The sequence below is a fragment of the Lasioglossum baleicum genome, chromosome 13 (assembly GCF_051020765.1).
Source record: "Lasioglossum baleicum chromosome 13, iyLasBale1, whole genome shotgun sequence".
Lineage (NCBI taxonomy): Eukaryota > Metazoa > Arthropoda > Insecta > Hymenoptera > Halictidae > Lasioglossum > Lasioglossum baleicum.
Genome location: NC_134941.1, coordinates 12,650,986 through 12,675,407, shown reverse-complemented (window position 1 = coordinate 12,675,407; position 24,422 = coordinate 12,650,986). Strand labels below are relative to the sequence as shown.

The 24,422-nt window shown below is 49.9% G+C and overlaps 1 protein-coding gene across 20 annotated transcripts in view; it reads right to left on the bottom strand.

Moving 5' to 3' along the window:
- Nucleotides 1-24,422, bottom strand: part of Eph (Eph receptor tyrosine kinase) — a 76,975-nt gene that overhangs the window by 2,649 nt on the left and 49,904 nt on the right. Inside the window, exons 3-15 of one of the 20 annotated variants that reach the window (XM_076436496.1) lie at nucleotides 15,015-15,300; nucleotides 14,061-14,597; nucleotides 13,835-13,995; nucleotides 13,460-13,727; nucleotides 12,805-12,993; nucleotides 12,611-12,722; nucleotides 12,458-12,528; nucleotides 11,746-11,763; nucleotides 10,795-10,860; nucleotides 8,785-8,961; nucleotides 8,053-8,522; nucleotides 7,355-7,692; nucleotides 211-285 (exon numbers count right to left, since the gene is read on the bottom strand). In XM_076436496.1, the coding sequence (XP_076292611.1) occupies nucleotides 211-285; nucleotides 7,355-7,692; nucleotides 8,053-8,522; nucleotides 8,785-8,961; nucleotides 10,795-10,860; nucleotides 11,746-11,763; nucleotides 12,458-12,528; nucleotides 12,611-12,722; nucleotides 12,805-12,993; nucleotides 13,460-13,727; nucleotides 13,835-13,995; nucleotides 14,061-14,597; nucleotides 15,015-15,300 (2,768 nt within the window). Of the gene's footprint in view, nucleotides 1-210; nucleotides 286-918; nucleotides 4,513-7,354; nucleotides 7,693-8,052; nucleotides 8,523-8,784; nucleotides 8,962-10,794; nucleotides 10,861-11,745; nucleotides 11,764-12,457; nucleotides 12,529-12,610; nucleotides 12,723-12,804; nucleotides 12,994-13,459; nucleotides 13,728-13,834; nucleotides 13,996-14,060; nucleotides 14,598-15,014; nucleotides 15,301-24,422 lie in introns of those variants that run through there. The other 19 variants (XM_076436502.1, XM_076436498.1, XM_076436497.1 and 16 more) reach the window with 19 other exon arrangements.

Below are 24,422 nucleotides of genomic sequence, written 5' to 3'. Positions count from 1 at the left end.
TATATCAACAAAGATTGAATTTAGCGAAGAGTCGACAAAGATTTCGAACGGATTTTTCACTCTACCGTGTTGTATCACATTCGAGGCGGAGTTAGATTGGAACAACGTTAATTCCACCCATCCGAGCTAGAAGGAATGGCTGGTCGGTCCTCGTCACGCGCATCGTTGTTTACTTGTTTGGTCGACTGAAAGCTGTTCTTGATTTTTTACCTTTTCCTCAAATGCACGTTGGAGGATGTCGACGAGGCGGGTGGGGGTGGGGGTGGAGCACCCCTTTCCCTGATTCTGACAATTGTTAGCATTTGTTAGTGCGATGGAGGTCACACACTGAGGTGTGTGTGCTTGCGTGTGTTTCTGTGTTTGTGTCGTGTGTTACCGCGAGCGCGTCTCAGTGTATGAATTCCGTGTTTTCCGGGCAGTGTGTGTGTCTGCATGTGTGTGTGTAACGTGTCCTTTGGCTGGCGTTTCGCAGTTTTCCTTCCGCGAAGCTCCTATTCGTCGCGATTGTCCACGTGTATCATTATCTGAGGTAATTAGCGCGCGTCTAAAACGTCGATTCACGTCGATTCGATTCGATTCCCGCGACCGAACGCGCTTCTAAGCTGATTGTCCGTCTCTCGCTCTCGGTCGCTCTGTCTCCCGGGTTAATTATCCCTGTCTTTTTCCCTATTCGGTTCACCCGAATGTCGCCGGATCGATCGGAACAGAAAAATCGTCGGAGAACCGTCGCCTTCTCGAATGAGCGCCGCGCGAAACTAGGCAGCCTCTCTTCCTCTCTCTCTCTCTCTCTTTCCCCCCGTGCGAACCTCTTCGATCGATCATTTTTCCTGCAATGGTGTTGCGCAACGTATAATACACGTGTACCACTACTGTTTACGATCGACTTTCCGAAGTTCTCTTTTTCCTAAAAGGTAAGTGTACGCGACGCGCGCTTGCTAGCCGCGTCGCGCGATTGTGTATCATCGATTAGCTAGCTCGGCGTGGAAACACGGCCTGGGCTTGTCTCTCTGCGTTCAACGGCGTGTGTGTGTGTGTCTCTCTCCGGCGCGATTTTCACCGACGTTTCTTCCGCTTGGTTCAAGTAAAAAAATACTATTCTAATCTAGTCTCGAACGGTCGCTCGCACGATTAAATGCTAATAAGTCTTTGCAGTTTTGTTTGTTCGTTTGTTTTGTTTGCTTTATTCCTCTTTCTTTTTGCCGTAAAGTCGATGACGTCAATAAATACTATATATTTATATATATGTGTGTGTGTGTACATACATATAGCCTTTCTTCTCTCTGTTTTGTTCTTCATTTATATATATATATAGATTCATGTATTTACGTATACGCGTGCGAGATGTATACTTAGATTTATATATATATATATTACGTATATTATCAAGAATTAGAAAAACATCTGAAAGACTATGACTGCATTCTCGCGTACAACACGTTCCGCGGATAAAATCCTCTCTCTCTCTCTTTACTCGCTTCTAAAGCTCCGAGCTTACGTATCCTCTCTCCTCCGGCCACCTATATTGCTATTCGTTGGTTCGATTCGTCCTCTATAAATTCTCGTTAACGCTACGAAAAAACTGGAGGGTACATATACATATATACGCGTGATGTATTTATATATATACTCTCTTAAAATTTTCCATATAAATCCCTCTAACTAGAACCATAAATACTCTCTACACGACGTCCACACGTGCCAGCTAGAAACCGATCAAATCTACGTCCGAACATCGCGATAAAAAACACTTTGGCGAAGTTTCCGATTACGTCCGTGCTCAGAATTGGACGAAATTTTGGGAATGGCGTCTTTTCTGACTAAAATGATGATTGTCAGATGGATTTTTGGCGACAAAACATTTTTTACGATTTTAATGTCATTCCCTACCTTACCGACACTACTCTGTATTTTCTACCGCCACCCCCTACAACCTAATCCTAACTAATTCTGATCGCATAATCTTCCCATTGTAGATATTTAATTAATTGGTTGAACAATTGGAATTTTAAAAACATTTTATATTGATTTCCAGAATGTACATATTTAATATCTTTAATTAATTGCAAAAACGGATCATCACCAGGTTTGTTGACCTCTTAGCGCCATAAAAATTCACACGTGTGATCTATAATTGAATGCCACCTCTACTTAGACTATAGAGTGACATTAAGGATGTTCTCTGGAGGTATGTAAAAACGCAACAAGATTTTGGAAAATTTGACAAGATACAATTCTTAGTGGGTTCGATTCACTGTACTGTGCTTAAGAATTACAGCAACTTAAAAGTTTGTACATTTTAACACGTCTTCTTATGAAGAATTCATAAAATTCCACTTCAAACCCTATTTAAACCTTGAAACAACGCAACTAGAAACTCCAGTTTTTTTTATATATAGTAAAAATTATAAACTGTTACAAAACGTCAAATTTATCGTGTTGTCATCTCACTAGCATGGAAACGCGACAACAGTGTAGACAAAAGTGTACAAAAGTATGCAAAATATACTCGTGAATGGCTTTCATTGCCAATATATTGGTGGATTTCGAATTTTTTATACTTTTGTCTCCCATTGTACCTCCAGAACATCCTTAAAATAGTAAAAAAATTTTGTCGGTAAGGTAGGGACTGATATTGAAATAATAAAAATTTGCTTTTTGAGTCGCCAAAAATCCTTCTGATCATCATCTTTTTAGACAAAAACGAACCTATTTTCCCAAAATTTCATGCAACTCTGAGCGCGGACGTAAACGGAAACACAGCCAACACTTTTCGTCGCCGATCCGACGAGCGAATCTAATATTAGAATCGTGTAATCGTAATACATAGGCTCCGTGTCTCGTTCGCGGATCTAATTTAATTCGAATCGATCTATATAATATAACCGGTTGAAAAATCGAGAACAAACATTTTATTCGTCTACAGACGGCTAATCCGCTCTCTTTCTAACATCTCCTAAACGTTCTAAATACGTGAAAACGGAGTGATTCGAGCGCGTCCTAAACACTTTTATCCCTAATACGCGCGAAATCGCTAATAATCGCTCGCGAAAAAACGTTCTACGTGTTATTCCCGTGACTTCCCGGTGTTTGCCCGGAACGCTACCAGCTCGCGAACAATCCTTTCTCGTCGCGGCTCGTTCCGGGGATGGACGAAAGCCGCGCGACAGCGGTGAACAAAAAAAAACAGATTCGAACCTGTTGATCCAAACCCGGAGCGCGCGGAAAGAAGAAGAAGTTCGATCCCCCTCGGCTCGTGGGAAACTGACAGTTCCCTCAAGGTCCTCGTTACCGTGTTTTTTCTAGAAAAGAGAACGTCCCCGAGACTCTAGCCGGTCGAAAATCGTCGCGCGGCTTTGATCCTGGAATAAGATCTCGCGCGAGAGGAAAGTCGAGCGACGAAGACACTTTGTACTCCTGGTTGCTAGCTCAAGGGGCTCCTTCGGTTCTTTCCCAACCGAGTCGCGTTTTCACTTCGACGCTGCTACTTTTGCATTCGAGAACAGTCGGGACCGTTTCTCTCTTTTCCGAAGAGCTCCAAGACGGTCGATGCTCTTTGCCCGATCGCCGATAAAGCGATCAGAATATCGTTCTTCTTATCGCTTTCGTTTCGTCTGCGGTTATTCTTGATCCTCCTTGGATCTGTCCTCGTCATTTCTATCGCATACCTTTGTTTCTGAGTATTATAAGGAAGTGTGAGTCGTGTGTGAACAGCTACGCAAATGATCGTGTTTATAATAGCTACGTAAAATGGACGCGATGAAATCGAATCGAGCTGGATTCGAAATCTGCATCTGGTGCGTCAATGAAACTGGCAGTCTTCGTGGATGCAACGGTTTGTTAAATGAAATGTACAAAGTGTACAAAGTTGAAAAGAAGACGGCAGTCTTTAATCTCCGAACACACAGACCCGTCATTTTACGCGCCTGGTGTTAAACGACAGTGCTTGCAGGCTGATGACTAGACAGCGGATCTTTACGCAAGATAGAAATTGTATCGTATTCATTGCAACAAACAGTGAACGCATAAAATCCGCAGTCTACGGATAACCAAGCCCAGAGCAGGACCGCGAACCGATGGAAGCATAGAGACGAATTGGTAGTAGCAGCGTCGAGTTAGAGTATAATATTTGGCAAAACCGTTGTCGAGATTGAACACGACGAGTGTTAGAGGGCCGCTTGGTCGTTCGACTGTTCCAGACGCGGATGGTTGTGAGTAGACGGGCCTTGCCGGGCCTAACCGAAATGCGTGAACGGGACCCAATTAGGGTAGGTAAGCGGTGGCTGCTGTGGCAGTGCGTGTGTCGTTGCGTGTGTGTGATAGTGTAAGCTACGGCCGGCTCCTGGTGGCATTACTGGAACGGCAATCGTCGACTGGGCTTGATGGGCCTGATGGCCGACTACGTCTACGAACTGGCCGGTGGCCGCGGCTGGCATCACAGCGGCCGCTGCCGCGACCTGTGCGGCAGCCGCGTGGCTTGTGACATAGTATGGATTGTGTGCAGGTGGCCTCACGCTGTTGTTGTTGTAGTAGGTTGTTGTCGGAGAGTTGTAGATTGGTGGTAGATGGTAGTTGTCGCAGTTGCGTTCGGTTGCAGTTCGTAGTCGGGTACCAAAGACACCACAAAACCAAAACCACAAAGAATTAGCCCAGAAAAAAAGGGACGTCGTCGGTGGGAGAAACTGAAATATCGTTTTTTTTTGTTCTATCGGGAAGAAAGGGAGGAGGAGGAAGTGTCCGAGGAGAGAGGGAGAGAGAGAGAGAAAGAGAACAGAGGCTGTTGATTTCGATCAACTCGAAAGTCGAACGATTTCAGAGCAAAGAGCCGTGGAATCGATCTTGAAGAACCGGATGGAGAGAAGGAACGCGAGAACGTGGCCCGTTCCGTTCGACCGAAAACGCTTTCACTCGACGGTTCGGCGAAGAGACGGTCCACAGGGCTGCGTGTGAAATCCAACGATAATCGATTGGTCCCAAGCCGAAACGGTCCCGTTGCGAGATCGTTTTTCTCGGGGTTCGAGAGAAAATGTCCTGTCCCGCGTGTCTCTGGTTCTCTTTGTTTCGGTTCGAGTGGCCCCTCTTCGTCTCCCGCGGTCCTCTCAGCAACGGGAACCGAGATCAGGCAACCGGCGCGACACAGACGTCTCTCTCTCGTATTCCTTATTAACGATCGGTCGACGATAAAGCGGAGCAAGACGTCGCGTCCGACTCTCTCTCTTTCTCTCTCTCTCTCTCTCTCTCTGTCGAGTATCGTTTGATCTCGCCTTTGTTCGCTCTTTTTTTCGCGGTGGTTCCGCGGTGGAAATAAGTGGCGGTGCGGATGGGCCGAGTTCGGGGGGAGGGACCACCGAGGGATGGAGAAGGACGGGACGTGACGCGACGGAGGGCGTCGGAGGAGGGTAAAGGGGATCGAGGATTACAGAAACGATAAGCGCTAAAGCGATAAAAGCTCTCTGAAAGCCACCGCAGTGCGATGCGCACTTTTGTTTTCGTCGTTCTCTTGAAACGCGAACGGCAAAAATTATCCCGCGCGAGAATGATTCGCGCCAAAGACTTTCGTCCATAAATTAATTTTTCCTCCCAGCTAAAGTAGCACGGACAACAGCGACGGAATAGTTGCGGTTTTTAGTTTTTCGACACCAGCTGATCGTCGCGTTTACTCTTCTCGTTTTTTCCAGCACGCGCGCGCGCGTTCCGAAGAAAGTTATCAGGTTGTTGCATGTGAAATGTCCGATCTTGAACAGTGACGTTTAACAAGCACAGCTGTTTTCCGTTTGACACCCAGATGATCTACTCTTTTCTTTTCTTTTTTTCTTTCGTTCTCGTTCGTTTTTCTGTACGCGCGCGTTTCAAAGGAAGTTAGAGAAGCAGTTCCGGAAAAAGCGCAGAGTCGTGCGCGCACGCAAAAGCCACTTGTTGTCAGCGTCGCGGAACTTTCTCGCGGCCGAGCAGTATTTCCGCGATTCAACGTGATCGCGGGCGCGTCCGCCGTGAGAGAGATTCGCCGTGCTAAACGTGTGCTGCAAACAAGAATAATCCAACAGAAACGTGTTCCAGCTGCTCGGACACGCGGAAAAAGCGAATTCGTCCCCGGTATCGGATAGAATTTCGATGCGAAGAGAACGGGAAGCGAGGAAGCGGAGGCGCTTTGCCGAAAAATCAATTTTGACGACTTTTCGTGCTACGGGAAACCGTGCGAAAAAAACTGGAGAAAGAACTGAAGTCGAGAAAGAGCAAGCGGAAGATGAGAATTCACAAGAACGGAAAAAGAGATATATAAAAAAAAATACAAGTAGCGTTTAAACGAAGAAAACCAATATATCGGAAGTAACGAGTAAAACAGCTTGCTTACGTAAATGAACAAAAAAAAAAGAGAAAAAAAAATCGACATATGATCGTTGTGAGAAAGGTGCGAACGAACAGAATCACAGTCCAGTAGATTTCGATTCACAGATTATAATATGCCCGGGTTCCAGTAATGCCAATCAGGTCGAGGTGCGTTACACGACGCCTCGAGCGCGTCGCGTGCAGACGAAAAAATCTGTCTCTGTCGGTATATATAGGTTGGTCAGAGGCGCGCGCACACACACAGGTCTAAATTCATCAAATGAGACATTATATATCCTGGACGATTATTTCAACAGGCGTACATGTATACACGTCGCTTCGATGGCGTGACAATCCTATTATACGAATGAGCAACAACATATCGCAAAAGCCCAGATCTAAAAAGAAAAAAAAAACCAGCGTATACGTGGAGAGCGCAGAGCGGTGTTTCGCAAGTATTCAGCGTAGAGAAAAACGGAAAAAACCTTTGGCTGTCGAGAGAAATTAATTTATGGACACGAAGTGTGAATACGCGTGGCATGCGGCATGATATCGTGTTAAGAGAGAGATGATGGACGAACGATTCGATGGTTGGGGTATAGCAGTAGTGTACGTACAGGCGCGGGTGGCTCGCGTTCGAGGATGTACTCCGCCGATGTTCGAGCCGGCGATAATTTCGTTGCTCGCCCCGGTAGCGGAGGAGAGGAAAACGCGAGAGCAAAACAACTCGGAGATATCGATCCGCGTTGCTCGCGGCGCGGCCATCGAATCGTTCGCGCGATGAACAGGCAAAACGAACTTGTTGTTCACGGTCGCGTTAGTAGACGACGGAGAGTGGTCGCGCGACCTAGAAAAGCGAGAAACTTCGCGAGTTAGTACAAAATAAGATCGCAGAGAAGACAAACGACGACGACAACTCGCAGATCGTCAGCGGCGCGCGAGAAGAAGACTGGAGACTCGGTCGCGCGTGCTCGCGATTGTCAAACAGTTCGCCAACAGAGCGGCCCGAAAAGGACAGGAGAACGTTTACCTGTTCTGGGCGATTTTCCTGAGCGTCTCCGGGCTCCGGATTAGCTTGTCCAAGGTCTGGGTCAGGTTGGCGAAGGTCGGGCGATGGGTTCGTTCCTTCTGCCAGCAGTCGAGCATCAGCTGGTAGATCGCCTCCGGACAGTCCATCGGCGCTGGAAGCCTGTAGCCTTTCTCGATCGACTTGATCACGTCCTGATTCGACCAGTTCCAGTACGGCCTCTCCCCGTACGACATCACCTCCCAACACACGATGCCCATGCTCCACACGTCCGACGCGCTTGTGAACTTCCGGAACGCTATCGCCTCGGGAGCTGTCCATCGCACCGGAATCTTTCCACCCTTTTGCGGCAAACACACACACGAGCTTTCGTGATCATTCAATTTCACGGTGAGGTTCAAATACGAATTAGAGTTATCAAGGGGCAAAATGCCTTCGTTCCTCTCCGGGGGCCACCCGAGCCTAAGGGCGGCCCTGCACCCTCTAAAATGCTATGGACCACACTCTCTACACTGGACAGGCTCTGTATTCGCTAATAATCTAGTTCCGAGTTCTGAATTTCAATAAGGGTGACCATTAACAAACCTACAAATACTCTTTTCTCTTTGTCCAGCGTTTGCTACCGAAGATGCCATTCTCTAAGAGACAGAAGAGACTCCTCAAGAGAGTCGTACACGGATGTACAAGGACGTTTAGCTCACCCTGGTCGTGTAGGCTCCCTCCGTAGCGCTCTCGATCTCCCTGCTCAGTCCAAAGTCCGCGATCTTGCACACGAGTGCGGCGTTCACGAGGACGTTCCTCGCAGCGAGATCCCGATGCACGTAGTTCATCTCCGCGAGGTATTGCATGCCGCTGGCGATGCCGCGCAGCATGCCGACCAGCTGCAGCACCTGGAACTTGCCGTCGTTCGCACGCAGGAAGGTGTCCAAGCTGCCGTTCTCCATGAACTCGGTGATGATCATCACCGGGTTGCTCTTGGTCACGACACCTTGGAGGAATATCACGTTCGGATGCTCGAACTGGCCCATGATCGAGGCCTCGGTGAGGAAGTCGTTCCTAGCCTTGTCCGCGGAACCTGGCTTCAGGGTCTTGATGGCGACGTCGATCTCCGTTCGACCATCCGGCGGCAGTTTCAGCTTTCCTCGACACACGTCGCCGAATTCACCGCCACCTGTTATCGCACAGAACGGTAGCGCGCGGATCAGTGAGCGTGAATCGTGGGGAGGATGACGATTGGTTGTGGTGCTCGGTTAAATTTACATCAGTCCAGGAGCGAAGCTTTCTCTTTACATTTTGTATTCATTCTCTGTTCTTCCTCATCGAGGTAGCTTCGCCGAAGCCAGTCGGATCATCAGTTTTCTCCCGGTTTACTTTACACGACTCGTTTAAATTTAACCGAGCACTGCTGTAGAGGGTAGAAAGGACTCCAGTACCTATGATGGCTTCTATCGTGATGTATCCCGCGTCGATCTCGCGAGCGAACTCTCTGACAGCCTGGTTCGGGTCCTCGTAGGTGTGAGGATCGACGTAACTCCTCGCGCTCGCACCACCGGCGCCTCCAGCACCTGCGGCAGCGACCCCCACTGCAGGTGTGAACAGCGGCGTGGTCACTGCAACGTCACCAAAACAGAGTTCATTATATTAACACGAGGGCCGGTGTGTTAAATTTTGACGGAATCTCGGAGCGTTACAGGGCAACACTCGCTCCGTGCCTGACACAAAGAACCGTATCATCCCGTGAAAACACTCACACACCCTTCCTCTTAAAAAACAAAAACAATACAGTATCGTGAAAGAACAGAACGAGACTCGTTACGCTCCAGAATCAATGTGAATCAAACTGTTACAGATCAATCGCAATGTAAATGGTGCGAACACGCTGAGCAAGCAGCCTGTGATATTTTGTGCGGACACGTTGCTTGTTACGTCACGTGAAATCATGTGTTATCAGTAGACTGCGGATTTGACGCGTTTATAAGCACAATTTAAAGCAGTGGACATATTAAAAAGATTTGAAGACATCGGCGTATTGCTTTCAGCATAATCGGGTAATTAAAAGGAGAAAGATACTTTTATCTCACTCCAGTGTCTTGCGATCGATGCAAACGTTTTTTATTTTGCCTAAAGATCCGCAGACTAGTTATCACGTTGCAGACAGAGGAGATAATAATGCATTTGGAAATCTATTGGCTCGCGTCGCGTGAAAACAAGTCATTTCACGTGACGTTCTTAATGCGTAGAATGTCACGAGCTACTTCCTAGCGTATAAGCACCTCAAGAAAAGAGCGCAAGTCGGAGATGTATCCATCTAGAGCCGTCTAAGTCTCGTCGTTGACACGTAACTTCAGTTTTACTATGTAAACCGCGTCGACGGGCACCATCGATCGTGTTTCTCCGTCGCCGGAACGAACAAACGCAAACATAACAGAGAACGCAACAACGAAAAAAGTTCGACAACAGGGCCGAGTTACGTTCTATAGGCTGCTGCCGCTATATACGGTCGCAAAACAAACTGCGAAACAAGAAACTAAAAAAAAAAAAAAATTGGAAAAAAGAGGTCTCGCGCGCATAACCAATTCTCATGCCAGAGCAGAAATTCTCGCATGCCTAATACGCCAAACGATCTCAATCAACGATGCATCGGATTGAATGACGTTAGTCGCGGCGCACCGAGTGCAGAGGATGCTCCGGTTCGAATCGAATTACTCGGTCGGTCCGCCGTTAATTCACGTGTCCGCGGCATGGATCTGCGACCCAGCTGAACGCTCGCGTTACGCTCTCTCCGCGGGAGACCGATTAATTCGAGTTCCACCGGAACATCCAGCATTTCCCGCGTGTCAACGCTCGGAACGTTTCACGGAACGTCGATCGTCCGGTCCGAAAGATCGGTTTCCGGTTGGGAAAAAGAGTAGTGGAGAGAGGGCGGGAATACGAGATAGGGTGGAAATACGAAATACCAAGATTCTGTATACACGGTATCGATGAAAAGCGCGTGTTCTGTAGAAAATTCCTTAAATTTCGATTTTTCCACTTGTATCTGCTCCGAGAATTTCTGGATTAAGAAATAAAACGGGTATCTCATATTCCTACCCTCTCCTCTAGACGAGTGAGAGGAAGATAGAAAAATATAGAGAGAAAGAAGACACACGATGCAGAACGACGAACAGAGAACGAGAGAGAAGGAATCGAGCATGCTACCGTGCTTCTGTGTCGATTACGGTGTAACGTCTAGAGACGATCGTTTAGTTAAGAGAGAGAGAGAATAGAAAAGAGTGAGATGGCTTACAGAAAAGTGATAGAGACAGAGTGTATAAGCGGAGGACGTATTTTTGTCGGGCGACAAACTATAGTGTACGTGTGTCGCGGGTAAGAGTCTACGGTTCGCGGATTCCTCCGTCGGTTTCGTGTGTTTTAGCTGTGGGACTGAGAGTGTGAGGACTTACGCGAGGACTTGCTCTTGTTGTTGGTGTGGGTTGTCACAATCGGTGAACTGTCCATTTTGCAGTGCACTGTGAACAACACAACAACCAACACACTAATTGACAAAACAGCAAACAAAAAGAAGCGATGGATGTTTTTTTCTTTTTAATCGAGATTGATGATGTGATTCGAGAATGAGTCGCGAAGCTGAACAACACAGATGCAGAACGAACGCAAAGCGTGGAGACGAAACGGAAAAGATGTGCGCGATCGGTGTGAACGTAGCGAAACGCGAGCTAGTCTTCTCCGCGGCTCGATGGAACTGCCGGAGAGAATTCGATCTCGTTTGCTCGAAATGTTCGCGCACGCTTTTCCGTCCCCGTCTGCCGCGATGATCGTTCGCCGCGCGCGCTATACGCGTGTGTAGGATATGAAATAAAAAAAAACAACAGACAACAAAAGAACAAAGAACGATAGAACAACACACTTGAAGTGAAACGAGTGCAATGGCAAGTGACAACACGCTAAGAACAGTAGGCATGCAGAACGGTAAAGACACAGAGTATACGCGTCGCAACGTAGGCAAGCACGCGAAACGCGAGCACGCACGGCTCTCTCTCTCTCTCTCCCTCTCTCTCTCTCCCTCTCTTTCTCCTCTTTATCTCTCCCTCTAGCAGTCTCTGTCGCTATCTCTCCCACTCCTTCTCTTTCTCTCTGCTCGCCTGTGTGTTCCCGAGGCGGGGTTGCATTCTGCATTCGCGAGACCAAAGGAAAACGCGCATTCCGTTCGACGATGGACGGGGTACATAGAAGCGAGAGAGCAGGAAGCGAAAAAGAGTGCTGTGCGTGCCCGTGCTTTCAGAATCCGGAACGCGCGAGCTGACAAAGATGCATGTACAAAGGGGGTGCAAGAAGTAACTACGTAAAACCGAGTTCCTAGAAAATAAAAACTTGAGGTGTTGGAGAAGACTTACTGTAGGTCACAACTAGTCCTGTAGTAGCAGGCGATTGTGTACATTGTTTCATTGGGTTTTTTCATGGATTTGTTCATGGAGGCAGGTTCGATAGATTAGGGGAATCGCACATGAAAAGAAAGAATCGAAAGAATTCGGTTAGAATAATGACAGTACGGCCGCAGACCGGAATCGGTGGAGTGAATTTTCCTGACAATAAAAAGCACGTTTCTCATTGCTTTCTGCTTTTTTTTCAGTTTACTTTTTTACGTTTCTCGCGTAGAGATATAACCACGCGAGTGTTTCTGTGTGTCGTGTATATATATATTACTCGGTACTTCGACAACTTTCTTTTCGCATATTTCTTTTTTTCTTCTTCTTCGAACGAACAAAATAAGGCGAACCACATTTCAGCAATCTTTCTTTCATTTTTTTTTCCAAAGAGAGAAAATAATTCTCTAACTAGCAGTGGGTGTTCGGCGACAAGACATTTACCGGTTTACTGGGGTTACTGTATACACATGAGTCGGTGAGAGGGGTTTTGCGGGGGCGGGGGGCTAGGGTTCGATACTTGCTTGGGTCTAACGGGGTTCTGGTGGTTCCAACAATATTAGTCACAAGACACGAGGGCGCAGTGAAACAACTATGAAAGTGACAGGGGGGTAGTAGCGATAATAAATTTATGAAGGAAAAGAGAGTGTTTGTCCGGCCTGTTGGCGTCGGACGAACGTACCTTCGCCGTTCCTGTACTCCAGGGTGTCGCAGTCGCTCGGCTGTTTCTTGTTGCACTCGTCCGAGGCCCTGCTGCAGCGAAATCATTACATCGCATCAATTCTATCGAAACAAACCCGGTGGGACATACGAATTTTATACTCGCCGGTCGTACCTTCTCAGTATCAGAACTGTCATGATGATGATGATCACCAGCAGAACCACCACGGCTACGATCGCGCCCGCTATGATCCTCACCTGCATGTTGTCATCCTCTCCAACGTAATCTATAACAAGGAAACACACACACATTCGTGATTGATTCCTCTTGGACTCGCATTGGCGTATAAAAAACCGGGTAATAATTACCTAGGCCCATGGCATGCGGCGTTTTCTTGTACACCACAGGCGTGTACTCGCCCCATCCGCGGGTCGTTTTCGCTCGCACCTGGATCGCGTACTCCGTGGATGGTTTCAGGCCCTTGAACGTCGCGGACAGGTCCGATGTTTGGACGACGGTGGCGTTGGTAGCGTCGTCGTGGCGTGAATAGCACCTCACTGAACAAAAACGGACACGAATCAGTCAGACTACCAATCGGACTCGTTTAGCCTTCCGTCGGGCGTAATATCTGGACCGCCGAGTTCGGGCGCAATGTGCTTGACGCGCTCACATTCAAAAAACATGGTAAACACCTAATTAAGTTCATTTATACAACCGCTGTTAGGGAAATAGTGCACTTGGTGAGGTGTATACTTGTAGGGCCGCCCTTTTGGGCCCTCCCCAAGGGTGGGGGTGACTGTTTTCGAGGTACGCCCGACGGAAGGTTAACCCTCATCCGTCCATCGTTTTACAAACTGAATCTGTCACTCAGTGTCAAATTAACAGTGGTAAAAAGGTTCGCATTAAACAATTAAAACTCGCGAAGCTTCGGGTAAATTTACCGAGAAATAACAGAACGGTATAACTTATTTCGAGAAAACTGGGACGGACGAGTGTTAGCAAGGATCGATCGACGACAATCACCTTCGTATCGCTCGACCAGGTCGCTGTCCGCGCCTATCTCGGTGATGGGAGCGTCCCAGCTGATGCTCAGTTCGGAGCTCTTGACGCTGGTGATGCGGACGTTGCTCACCAAGCTGGGAACGCTAGCCTCGGTGGTCACGGTGATGTCCACGTACTCGGATTTACCGGCTAGCGCCGACACGCCGTTCTCGGCGAACACTTGGAACCGATATGTGGTCACCGCGTTCAGCCCCGTGATCGTGATCTTCGTGTCGTCGAAAACCTCCTGCTTAAGAGAGAAAAATCGTTCAATCGTCTAGCAGCGGTTCCCCAGAAATAAAACTATTTCTCGAAGGTGGTACAGTTTGCGGTCCTCGGTTCGAAACGTTAACTTACGGTGCTGGGAATGTACTTGACGCCCATGCTGCAGGCGTCGCAGACCACCCTGTAGGTGGTGTCGGTTCTGCCGCCCAGGACATGCGGCGCGTTCCAGGAGAGGATGACGGTGGATTGGTCGACGAAGTTCACCGTCAGGTTCTGCGGCGCGGAGGGTGGTTCTGTGAAGAAGATCGATTAGAATCGTTCAAGGACGAGGCGGTGGAGTTTCGAGGAAGATACTCACGCGTGCACGGCATGTTCTTGGGGTCCTTCTCCGCTCTGAAGTATCCGGCGTTGCACCGGCACTCGGTGAACCCGGAGTCGGAGGATTTGCTGTGCGCCGGGCATACCTCGCAGCTGTGGGATCCCGCCTCGAACTTGAATTTCCCGGCGGGACACTTGGTGCACTCCTGTTTCACGACGTCGGCGTGGTAGCCTGGCTTGCAGTGGCATCCTCCGCTGGGCAGGTACCATTTTCCATCGCCCTTGCACAGGAAGGTAGGCTGCTCGATCACCACAGCGTTGTCCACGCAGGTGCCGTTCGTCTGCTCGATCAGCGCGACCTCGCGACCAGTAGGCGTCGCTGGGAAACGCGCGAAGTTCACCGAGACCTCCGGGCAGCTGATATAGTAGACCTTGATCGCCAAGATCGAGATGCAAGCGCCCTGGTCCCGGAACGCGAAGTACACGCCCTTCTTCGTCACCGGGATCGACTTCACCTCCGTGTTGATCACCACCTCGGTGTTCGTGTTGAACCTGCCCTCGCCGGCGGCGATGCGTCCTGCGAACCGAACAGTCACAGCGTGTTGTCTTCTCGTCTTTCGCAGAGATTATCGTCGTCTTATTCTACTCGCGCGCGTCTTTTGTCGTACGTCGCGTCGCGTCGCGTCGTTCAGCACGGATTCAACGGAGGTTGTAAATCTCTGATACGAGTTAACGTCCGCGCGCGCTTCTTAACTACGGTTTACGGTGGACGGGTGATTAAAGCGCGAAGCTGCACCGTGGCAACTGGTATATAGCAGCCGAGTGTAACAACTTCAGCGTAGATTGTTTCCGAATGATGATATCGACGGGGTATAAATGAACTCGACAGTCGCGAATGGGCGAGTGATAGTCTACGTTAGTGCAGTTGCTGGATCCTGTTTACGGTGCCGTAGCTAGGGGTTTGAAGGAAGGGAGGACAACGATGGTGTCTTACCGATCAACTTGTAGCTCTCGGGCTCCCAGGGCGGCGGCTCTTTGGTGGCTGCGTCGAACTCGTAGTAGAGCAGGCTGAATGTTTCCTTGCAGCTGCGCGCGGTTCCGGGGAACAGCGAACAGTCACGGATCGTGAATTTGACTTCTACGTACATGCGGTTCGCCGGGCCCCTCTCGATGAACGGCGTCCACAGCCAATTGTTCACGCTGTTGTACGCCACGTCGCAGACAACGTAGCTCCGCCAATTGATGCCCTTCTCGAAGTTCGTGAACGACTCTTCCACCCACTGCAATCAAGCCGGAACACACGGGACGATCTTAATTTTGTACGATAGCCAGTCGTTAAATCGGGGCCACGGGCCCTCGAACCTACGCGCGAGCGCGCGCGCGCGCCTGCTTCTCTGACTCCGAATCAGTCGCGATAAGATAAACGGAGTTTAAATAACGCGGCCCGGGGGCCAAGGGCTCGTGCTCCGGTCGGGGGGGATCCCTTTTCCGCGACCCTAGAGCACCGACGTTCTCCGACGCTGTTTGCGTTCGGATTACGCGGGATTCCATCGCGTCAGCATCTACGAAATCAGCTTTTCTCGAACCCCTCGTGAGTCGCGAGTTTCCCTCCCACGTCTCAACCACCTTCTACGTTCTCCGAGTAGTTCTTCCGCTCCACGCTTCAAGGTCTTCCTATTGATTTCAGATACCCCCGACTTTCCTATCCGCCGATGATATTTACAGAAACAACGAAGACGGATTAAACCGTACCCGGATTTCGAACTTCCAAGGAACGACTGGTCGAAGAGTCGACCGGAGAGTGGACTCGGTAATTATTTACGAACCGGTACCCTCCATCCAATTCGATTGGCTAGATTAGCTGATGTTCTCGAAATTCTCGGATTGTTCAGAACGGTGACCTTGACAGGAAGCTTCAAGGTCATTGAGATTGATTGGGACTAGCTCTTCGTAAATAATTAGGCCTGATAGAGACAACGATTTTCGATCTCTATCGTGTCGATCGTTAGGGGGATCGTGAGCATGGAGGGACAGGGAGAGGGAGAGAGAGAAACGGGGGGACCGTGGTCCGTGTCCGATCCGAGGAACCACTTGTACGTCGACGTCGGACGCGGTATCCTCCCTCGGCAAATGACGAGGCGGTGAGGCCAGGTCGTCGACTTGCGACAAACAGACCGCAAGGAATTACCGGCGCGCGTTACCATTAGTTTTATTGCCCCCCTCGGCTCGAGCTCTGGCTCAGGCTCGAGCTCTCGGGCTCGGGCTCGTCCCGAGAGAGACCGCAAAAAGTTCCGACCGTGCAAGAAGGACCCGTCGTCGTCGTCTTCGTCGTCGTCGTCGTCGTCATCGTCGTCGTCGCCGAGGTCCTTGTGGGTCGTCGACAGCCTTCTCCCGCGGTCCTCGTCCTCTATTCTCTTTCTCTCTTTCGGGGCCTGCGTAGGTAAGAACGCGCAAAAACCGGGTAGATCGGAGAAGAGCAGGCTTCTTTGCCCAGAGGATTTTCTTGCGAACGTGTTTCCGGCAGGGAGGCCGCAATAAATTCAACCGTACGGTTACTCGGTAGCACAAAGAGATTATTACGGGAAGAGATGACGAGGCGACCGGGGGTAGAAAAACAACCAGCTTGTCTTGGTACGCGGAGAAAAAGCGAGAGGGAGAGAGAGAGAGAGGAGAGCAAGCTCGTCAACGCGGACTGAGAAAAATCGAGGCAAATAAAGAGGGACGTTAATTACCGTGGTTGGGCGCGAGTCGATCGCGATTATCAACGAATCGATGCAGACTTTAGGGGTCTCTCCGCCGCGCCGCGGAGACGGAAGGCGCGCGGTAATATTGCACCCCGTGCAGAGACTATTAGAGGAACGAAGAAAAGTCCTGGAGATGTTATTTCGACGCCTCTGCCGGAGCTTTATCGCCTGGGAAATTGCGTTAGGACGGTAAATTCCACCCCCGTCCATTTCTCTTTCCCTCGGTGTGTCTCCACAACTCCCTCTCGCTTTCTATCCACCTCTTTTCCTCTCTGTTTCTCTCTCTCTCTCTCTCTCTCTCCTTTTCTCCCTTTCCATCTCCTGTCGCCTCCTCGCCGCGCTTTTACGTCATTCTTTCACGAGAGCCTCCGGAGCTGCCGCGAAGCGAAAAAAGACAGAGTACGCGCGTCGTTAACGCCGCGGAATTTAATTGGATCCCGCCGAGACGTCCTCTTTTAACGTGCCGCGTCAATTTTTCGGCGAGCCGGATTTCCCAGCGGCGCGACCCTCCCGTGAAATTACTTATTAGTGGCGGAAAATAAAGAAAAAGAGGGTAGGAGACGGAAGGGAGAGACAGACGGATCCTGGAACACGGCCACCGGGAATCGATCCATGGGAGCAGCGGCGAGTTCGTTAGCGATGCTCCGCGGTATTCCTCGTAATTCCACTCGAAAGTGCGATTTCCTATACGCGATCTGCTACGCGTTCAGTAAGCCAAGATATTTCCACCTCAACCTTTTCATTCGATTAACACATCTTCCTAACGTCGCAAATGGTGGGAACCATGATTGCATACTTGCCCGAAGAAAATTAGACATAGAGTCGCCACTCGAATACCAATGGACTCAATTAATTATACACCTGTTGTTATATGAGCATCCAAATCAAATCACGCCGCACAGTAGGACAAACCGATGAATTCTGTGTCAAAATCAAAGAACTTTCGATAGAAATGAGATAGAGCGATGAAATTTTTTTAAGATTAAAGCTGATACTTTGCAGAATACGGGAAACATAGAGAGATTATGCTATGAACGTTTTTTAACCTTGAAGAAAATCGTTAAACTTGCACAATTTCAAGAAAATTGTGGTTTATCCAATATCGCGCGCGGAAAAAATGTTTTTTTCACATGCTATACATCATTTCCAGTTGATTTTTTCACGCTGATTTCAAATCTGGTCTCAAAATTTGTCTACGAAATCAGGATTTTGAAAAATCGATTAGAAAACTAATGTAATCATTTCTTTGGTGAAATGTGTGACTGTAATAATAATTTAAGGTAAGGTAAGTATTTCATCATTTTAACTTACTTCTCATTAACGAATTTTTTAACTACCGGTGATAAAAATATAAGGTATCAGCAGTAGTAAAAAGTTCGTTGATGAGAAGTAAGTTAAAATGGTGAAATGCTCACCTTACTTCCTAAAGTAACTGTAAATGAAAATATAATTAATGAAAAATAGATATCTAATTTAAATAACACTACAGTCACACATATAGCCTACAAGGAGTGCCAGCGACAATCGCAGCGGATACGTCAGGTGATCGTTCGTCAGGTAAAAAACAATTTCATCGCTCTATCTCATTCATTGATTTTGATGCGTGCGCCGTTCAGAAGTGTACAACTTTTTTGCGACAATATATGTACATCTCTTCGCGTTATATTAGCGGACACGTTAAGAGAAAGTTGTAAAGGTAAAGACTGTTATTGAGACGAGCCCAGCTCGCGAGCTCGTTAATTAAACTATTATCGGCGCACGCATACACGTCGCTCGTACGCATGCGATTTGCAACAGGAAGCCGCGTGTATAATAAATCCCGCCTCCTATAAAATCGTCGTCCATATTCTGACGCGTGTTTCTGTTTCTTTTGTAGCGCGGTCGGAAGCCGTATCGAACGGTCGAGTTTCTCTTGCTCTTTCCGTATCCGCTGGAGATTTGAAATGAAATTAATTACACCGGTTAACGTGTTTCGCGCCTCGGGTTCGTTAGCGTGCTGCATGCGAGATTAGCGGGAGAGAGAGAGAGCGCGGGCGGGCGCGCGAGGCAATTTCGCTTTTTATCGCGTGAAACAGCAAATTCGCCGGACTTCGGGGGCGCGATGTTTCCCAATTAGCCCGACGATCGATAGGATCGACGCGACCCGACGCTGGAATGGGACCGAACGGGTGAACGTGGCCTGATGAAACGCGAATCCGCGGCCGGGAAGCCCGCGAATCCATTAGCGGACCAGTCGATTCGAGGGATCGAGGAATTTCCCGCATTCGAAATCGGCCGAGAGATAATAGAACGCGCGGCGGCGGCTAACGTTGTGCCCGGGGAATGATCGCGATGGAAGTAAATCGAGAGGCAAAAGCGCGTCGCGAATTCGGCCGGAACACCCGGGGAAAAAATATTTCCGCTCGGCGTCGCGTTTAATTGCTTCGCGTGTAATGGCCGCGCGATATCCGCACCCCCTTGTCGTCCCCCACGCGAAACCAGCAACGGCAGAGCCAGACCCTCGACCCCCGTCGTCCTCGACAAAACTGCCGGGAAAAATATCGTTCTTCCGCGTCGATCGTCGATTATTAATTCGCTCGGAAATTATGTCGAGCACGAACGCGCTCGCCCCCTCTCTACGGTCTTCACGGGTTTTTTCAATCGGCTCGGCGAATTGACTCCTCGCCGACCGCCGACACGAGAATATATCCGCTCTGGAAAATCCGCGATCTCGCCGTCGTCGCAGCCGCGCGCGTTTCAACCTCGCGGCACCATTCCGCGAACAGAATATGCGAGGAAAAAATTTTTTAAAAAAAGGAGGAGAGAGAGACAGAGAGGTAGATCGGAAGAGAGAATGCCCGGAGGAACGTTGACCCGGACAAAAGAATCCTCGACGTATAGAAAAAGCAACGTTCCGCGCGGTTATCCGGCATCCGCCGATGCATTCCGCGGTTTTGTTCCCCGGGAAACGATGAAATTCAGTCCGCGGCAATAAAGTGTAACGCGTTACACGAACCAGGCATTAAGCTATCGATTTGTCGGGAACATGAGCATCCCCGCAGCCGCAGCCCCGCTAGACGAGTCACGCCGAGGCCCGGCGTGCGGATAGCCGTTTTCTGTTTCCTAGCGGATCAACTGCGCCAGTAAATAGATATGAACCGCCGCGTCGGGCCGGTTTCGAAATAAAGCCAATAAGCTTCGCGGCGGCGGCGGCGGCGGCTGTGAACGATCCATCCACTCCTCTCGCGAGTCGATGAACGAGGACGTCCGAAAGAAACACGCCAAGGAGCAGAACCTCTCGCGTCTCTCTCTCTCGCATCCTTCGGTTATGGCTGTACATACGACCCGCGATGATGCAACCGGAAAGCGATCTTGTTGCCGGAAAAATAAGTCGAAAGACCGGGATCTAAATTATACAGAGTTTCTTCCAAGTCTCTTTAGCATAAATATTATAAGAACTGTTAAGCAATGTTATATGATTCTATTAAAAGCAAGAGCAACGAAACCACGCCCATTCGGATAGACCACGCCCAGGATACAGGAAAGCAAAGGGAACAAAGTATTCATGAAGTTTCTTCCAAGTCTGTCTATGACATTTCCATCGTTTTGCTCTGAGGAGCACTGCTCTGGCTCCGTTGAAAGTAGGAGCGAAGACACCACGCCCACTCAGAGTAAGCCCCGCCTACTCTATAGAGAAAGAGCAAAGTAGATAGGCTTCTATCGCTGTTGCTGTCAAAGTGGCATGGTTTAGGGCCACCCCGTGGCTGTCGAGAGCCGGTTAGAGAACTCAGAAAGCAAAGAGCGCTGTAACTTGACTAAACTTTTCTCGGGGATTATTTTTTCACGGGGCCACCCAGTACAGTCTGGTAGAGGAAATGGTCTGTCTTTCTTCCTCGCTCCGTAGCGGTAATATTGCCACCATAATCGCAATTCCGATGGTGTAGCCTCGGTCTATGAGGGTGGAGGAGCGTTCGTGGGAAGACTTAGGGGGTTGCGCGGGGTAGACGAACTTTCAGTCTAGCGGAGGGTTCGCGGATCTTAATATATATTGAGCTCTCGTGCCCGACCACCCCTCGGCCTTGGGGTTAGCTGCAACTCAGGGGGATAGAGAGAAAGAGAGGAGGAAGAGGAGAGAGAGAGAGAGTGAGCCGCGTACACCACTACCTTGTTCCTGGAGGTACGCGCATCACGTTCCGCCGTCCGTTTCACGGCAGCCACCTCGGGCAACTAGCTCGCGAGGGTACGCGATTGGCGGAATCGCGAAAGTTAAATTAACTCCGGGGGGCAAGTTGCGCGACCGTGGCGAAGAGCAGAGGCTCCGGGAGAGGATTCGATCGAGCGGGGTTCGACTCGGCGAAATGCTTTTTTTGCGGCCACCTTTCCGAGACGCGCTACGGACCCCGAGAGAGAGAGAGAAAGAGAGAGAGAGCACAGCCACTTTGCAGTCGATATTACTCTACGGGCGCGATCATCGTTATACGGGGCCGCTCCGGTGTTTACCCGGGACGATCGTTGAATCGCGTAATTCAGCTTTTCTTATCTGCGCATCCGGTGCCCGTGACCCCGGCTCGCCTCATCGGAGGATCGTTAATCGGTAATCGTAACGAGCGATATTCCTTCCGAGCCACCGGGAGAACACGTTTCAACGAGCGCGACGTCTCACTCGACGATCGAGGGGAGAGAGAGCACCGCGTACTCCTCCTCGTATTCCACGAACACATCGACTTTGATCTTCTTCGTAATCTGCGAGTCGATATATATCTGCGCTCCAGACGTTATCCTCCGGTAGCTAACGGATCGGTACATTCGCTCTTTCCTGTCGGAGCACACGCCGTACAATTAAATCTAATTTTCAGAAATTGAGCGTCTACGGCCAAATGAGGAACGAAAGACTTCGCAACGGTTCGTAGACCGTTCGGACGCGACAGGGTCGATAAAGTTCCGTGAAGCAGCCGGTGTATCCGGCGGATTAACTCCGAAATATTAGATGGCGAAAGAAACAGTGAGGGACGGGACGATTCGTTTCGTTTGTAAAGGAAAGCCGTAGAGGTTCGTCCCGCGCGAACGAAGGCAGCAGGGAGAGCGAACCGAAGGGCAGGGAGAACAAGTGCACATATGTGTGTCCGCGCACGAGACCCGTCACCCTTCGGACAATATGAGGGTGGTTACGGAGGGCGCCGATCGCGCAAACTTGATGTAGCCGGTTTATTTGGCACCCCCGAGCCGATACAGCGACGCCCCCGATGGGGAGAAGTCTCTGGAAGTACCATTTAAGGAGCATTTCCACGGGTCTCGGGCGTTAACCGAGATTTTTCTTCTGAGCCGCCGTTACGGGAGGGGGAGAGAAACGCCGAATGGGAGGAAATGCCGTGGCGAAGGGAGAAGAAGAAAAAGCTCGCGCCAGATCGTCACAGAATTTATTTCGGGATTATTCGCCGAGGGAACGCGCCTCGCAGATAGGACAAATCGTTCTTCTTCCCCGGATCGAAGCGCCGCGAGAGAAGCAATTCCCGAACCAGTCAGATTTATGATCGGGAGATCGACTCCCGACGGCAGTCGTCTACCCGAAGATTCGATTACCTTCGATCCCCTCTGTATCGATACTGCGCGCTAAGAAAATTCACAGGTAATCGCTGCGCTAGTGGAAACCTATCGGATGCCTATTGTCACACAATTTCCGAACCTAATCGACCTATCCGACTCGATGTTATCGTGCAAGGGGTTAATATCCATCGTAATTTCCACGCATGACAGCTTAGTTATTTAGGGTTAATCTACCGTTCCCTGCCGTTCAATCGGCAATTTAATCATTCCCACTGATCAGTGCGTGTGATTCTCGTATTAAATGGTTCGTTGGAACGGCTTGTTTCAGGAGACAGCGCGCAGACTTGGCTTGGATCGTCTCCAGTCTGTGGGACGTCGGGCTCATCGATAGCCAGCCAGGCGTAACGAGCCTAAGCGTCGTAATATTTCGAGTTAGGTGGACGCGACGCGTCGACAGTGTCGCGTGTCTGAAGGGCTGAACGCGCCAATGACCGTCGCCCCTGACGAGACGGCACGTCACACGGCGTAACGAGGAGGGCTGCACCGGCGAGCCAGCCACGTGGGGCTGAAAACTCGACCATACCAGACCGTGGCCACTGTGTCTATCTTGCCTACGTTCCGACGAACCCTTAAGCTACGTCCAGACGTACGTCATACACTGAAAGACATAATAGACCGGCCTACAATCGCTAGAAATTATTGAACCGATTGTGCGAGCACCGAAACCATCAGATCCTACGGCAGCCACTGCTCTATGAAACTAAGAGAAAAAATGAATTCTGTACATATAAATCGCAGTGCAAGGGATAAAGTGGTGGTCGCAGTACACGTGACCAGCCTGGGAGCACCGTCTAGCCGCAACCGGAAGTCTGAAACGGTACCGGGGGTCTGCGCTCACGTGCTCACTGCTTGGAATCCTCGAATTCTTAGCTGGTCCGTGTCTCCGGGCTGACTCGGGCTTTCGCTGGCCCGTCGATTCTCGAAAACCCACGGACCCTGGTTCGGGAACGCAATTTACTCCGACGTCGGGAAACAGGGAGGCAAGACAGTCAGACAGACGGACAGACAGGTCGAGCCAATAAAACGAGGCGTTCGCGGCGCGAGCAAGAAGAAGAAGAGGAGCGCAGAGACTCGCGAAGAAGATCCAGCGGTGCAGGGAGTTGCGTTGAGTTCGGGAGTGTGAATGGAGTCTGGTCCAAAGATACACCGAGCGATATCCCGGTGCTATTTCGAGTCGGGCAGGCGAGTGTCGGCGCGTAAGGGGCGTAGCCGGGCAATGATCGTCGGGCAGACGGGCCGGCACGTCGGTTATGGGCTCCGCTCGTTGCAACGAGGAGAAACGATCGACTCTCGTGGGGTGGAATTGCGAGTCGCGAGGCCATCGTGGTGATCGTCCTGCATACTCGATGTAATTTTTCTCTTCCTGCTCGGTGCACCCTCGCCCGATGCCAATTGGGGGGTGCCCGGCCACCGGAACCGATCTTATGCTAATTCCAAAGGGAGAAAATCCTCTCTCTCTCTCCCTCTTCTACTCTTTGTTCGTTTATCCTTTTCACTCGTCTCTTTCGGACGCGTGGAAAACGCGGGCTTTATAAAATCGTCGGGAATTAGCCGGGCCAAGGGGGGTTGACTTTAATATCGAAGGACTTGCTCGGCCCGGGACCCTCCACGCACGCCCCTGGACCTGTCAGCTTGACGTATCGCAGTCGCAGGAATCCATTATATAGTCAATTACTCGTCGTGACAGGGAACGTGCTCGCGGACGAGGCATCTGACGGCCTCCGATGCACTCGCTCGCGGTGTGCATCGATATCCGGCCAGCGAACCTCGCGTTCTGTGAAATTTCGAGAACGAACTTAGACTCCGTTCACTTTTTGCTGTCTTTGACCTCGTACTCTCTCTCTCTCTGTATTTAGCTAACTCGTTGATTTATTAAACGGCCCCTAAGCTGCTCAATTTACACACCATGTTCGCTTCAAAGGATATGGGTTTCCCATGAACCGCCCCAAAATGTCCCCCTTCAGTTTTCAACGAGCTACCGAGGGGGAAGTCAATTTTCCTCAAGTTCGGAGATTCATTCGGTCGGAAGTCACGCGAACTCATTCGTCAACGGCCAATGGAGACTTTCGAGGTCA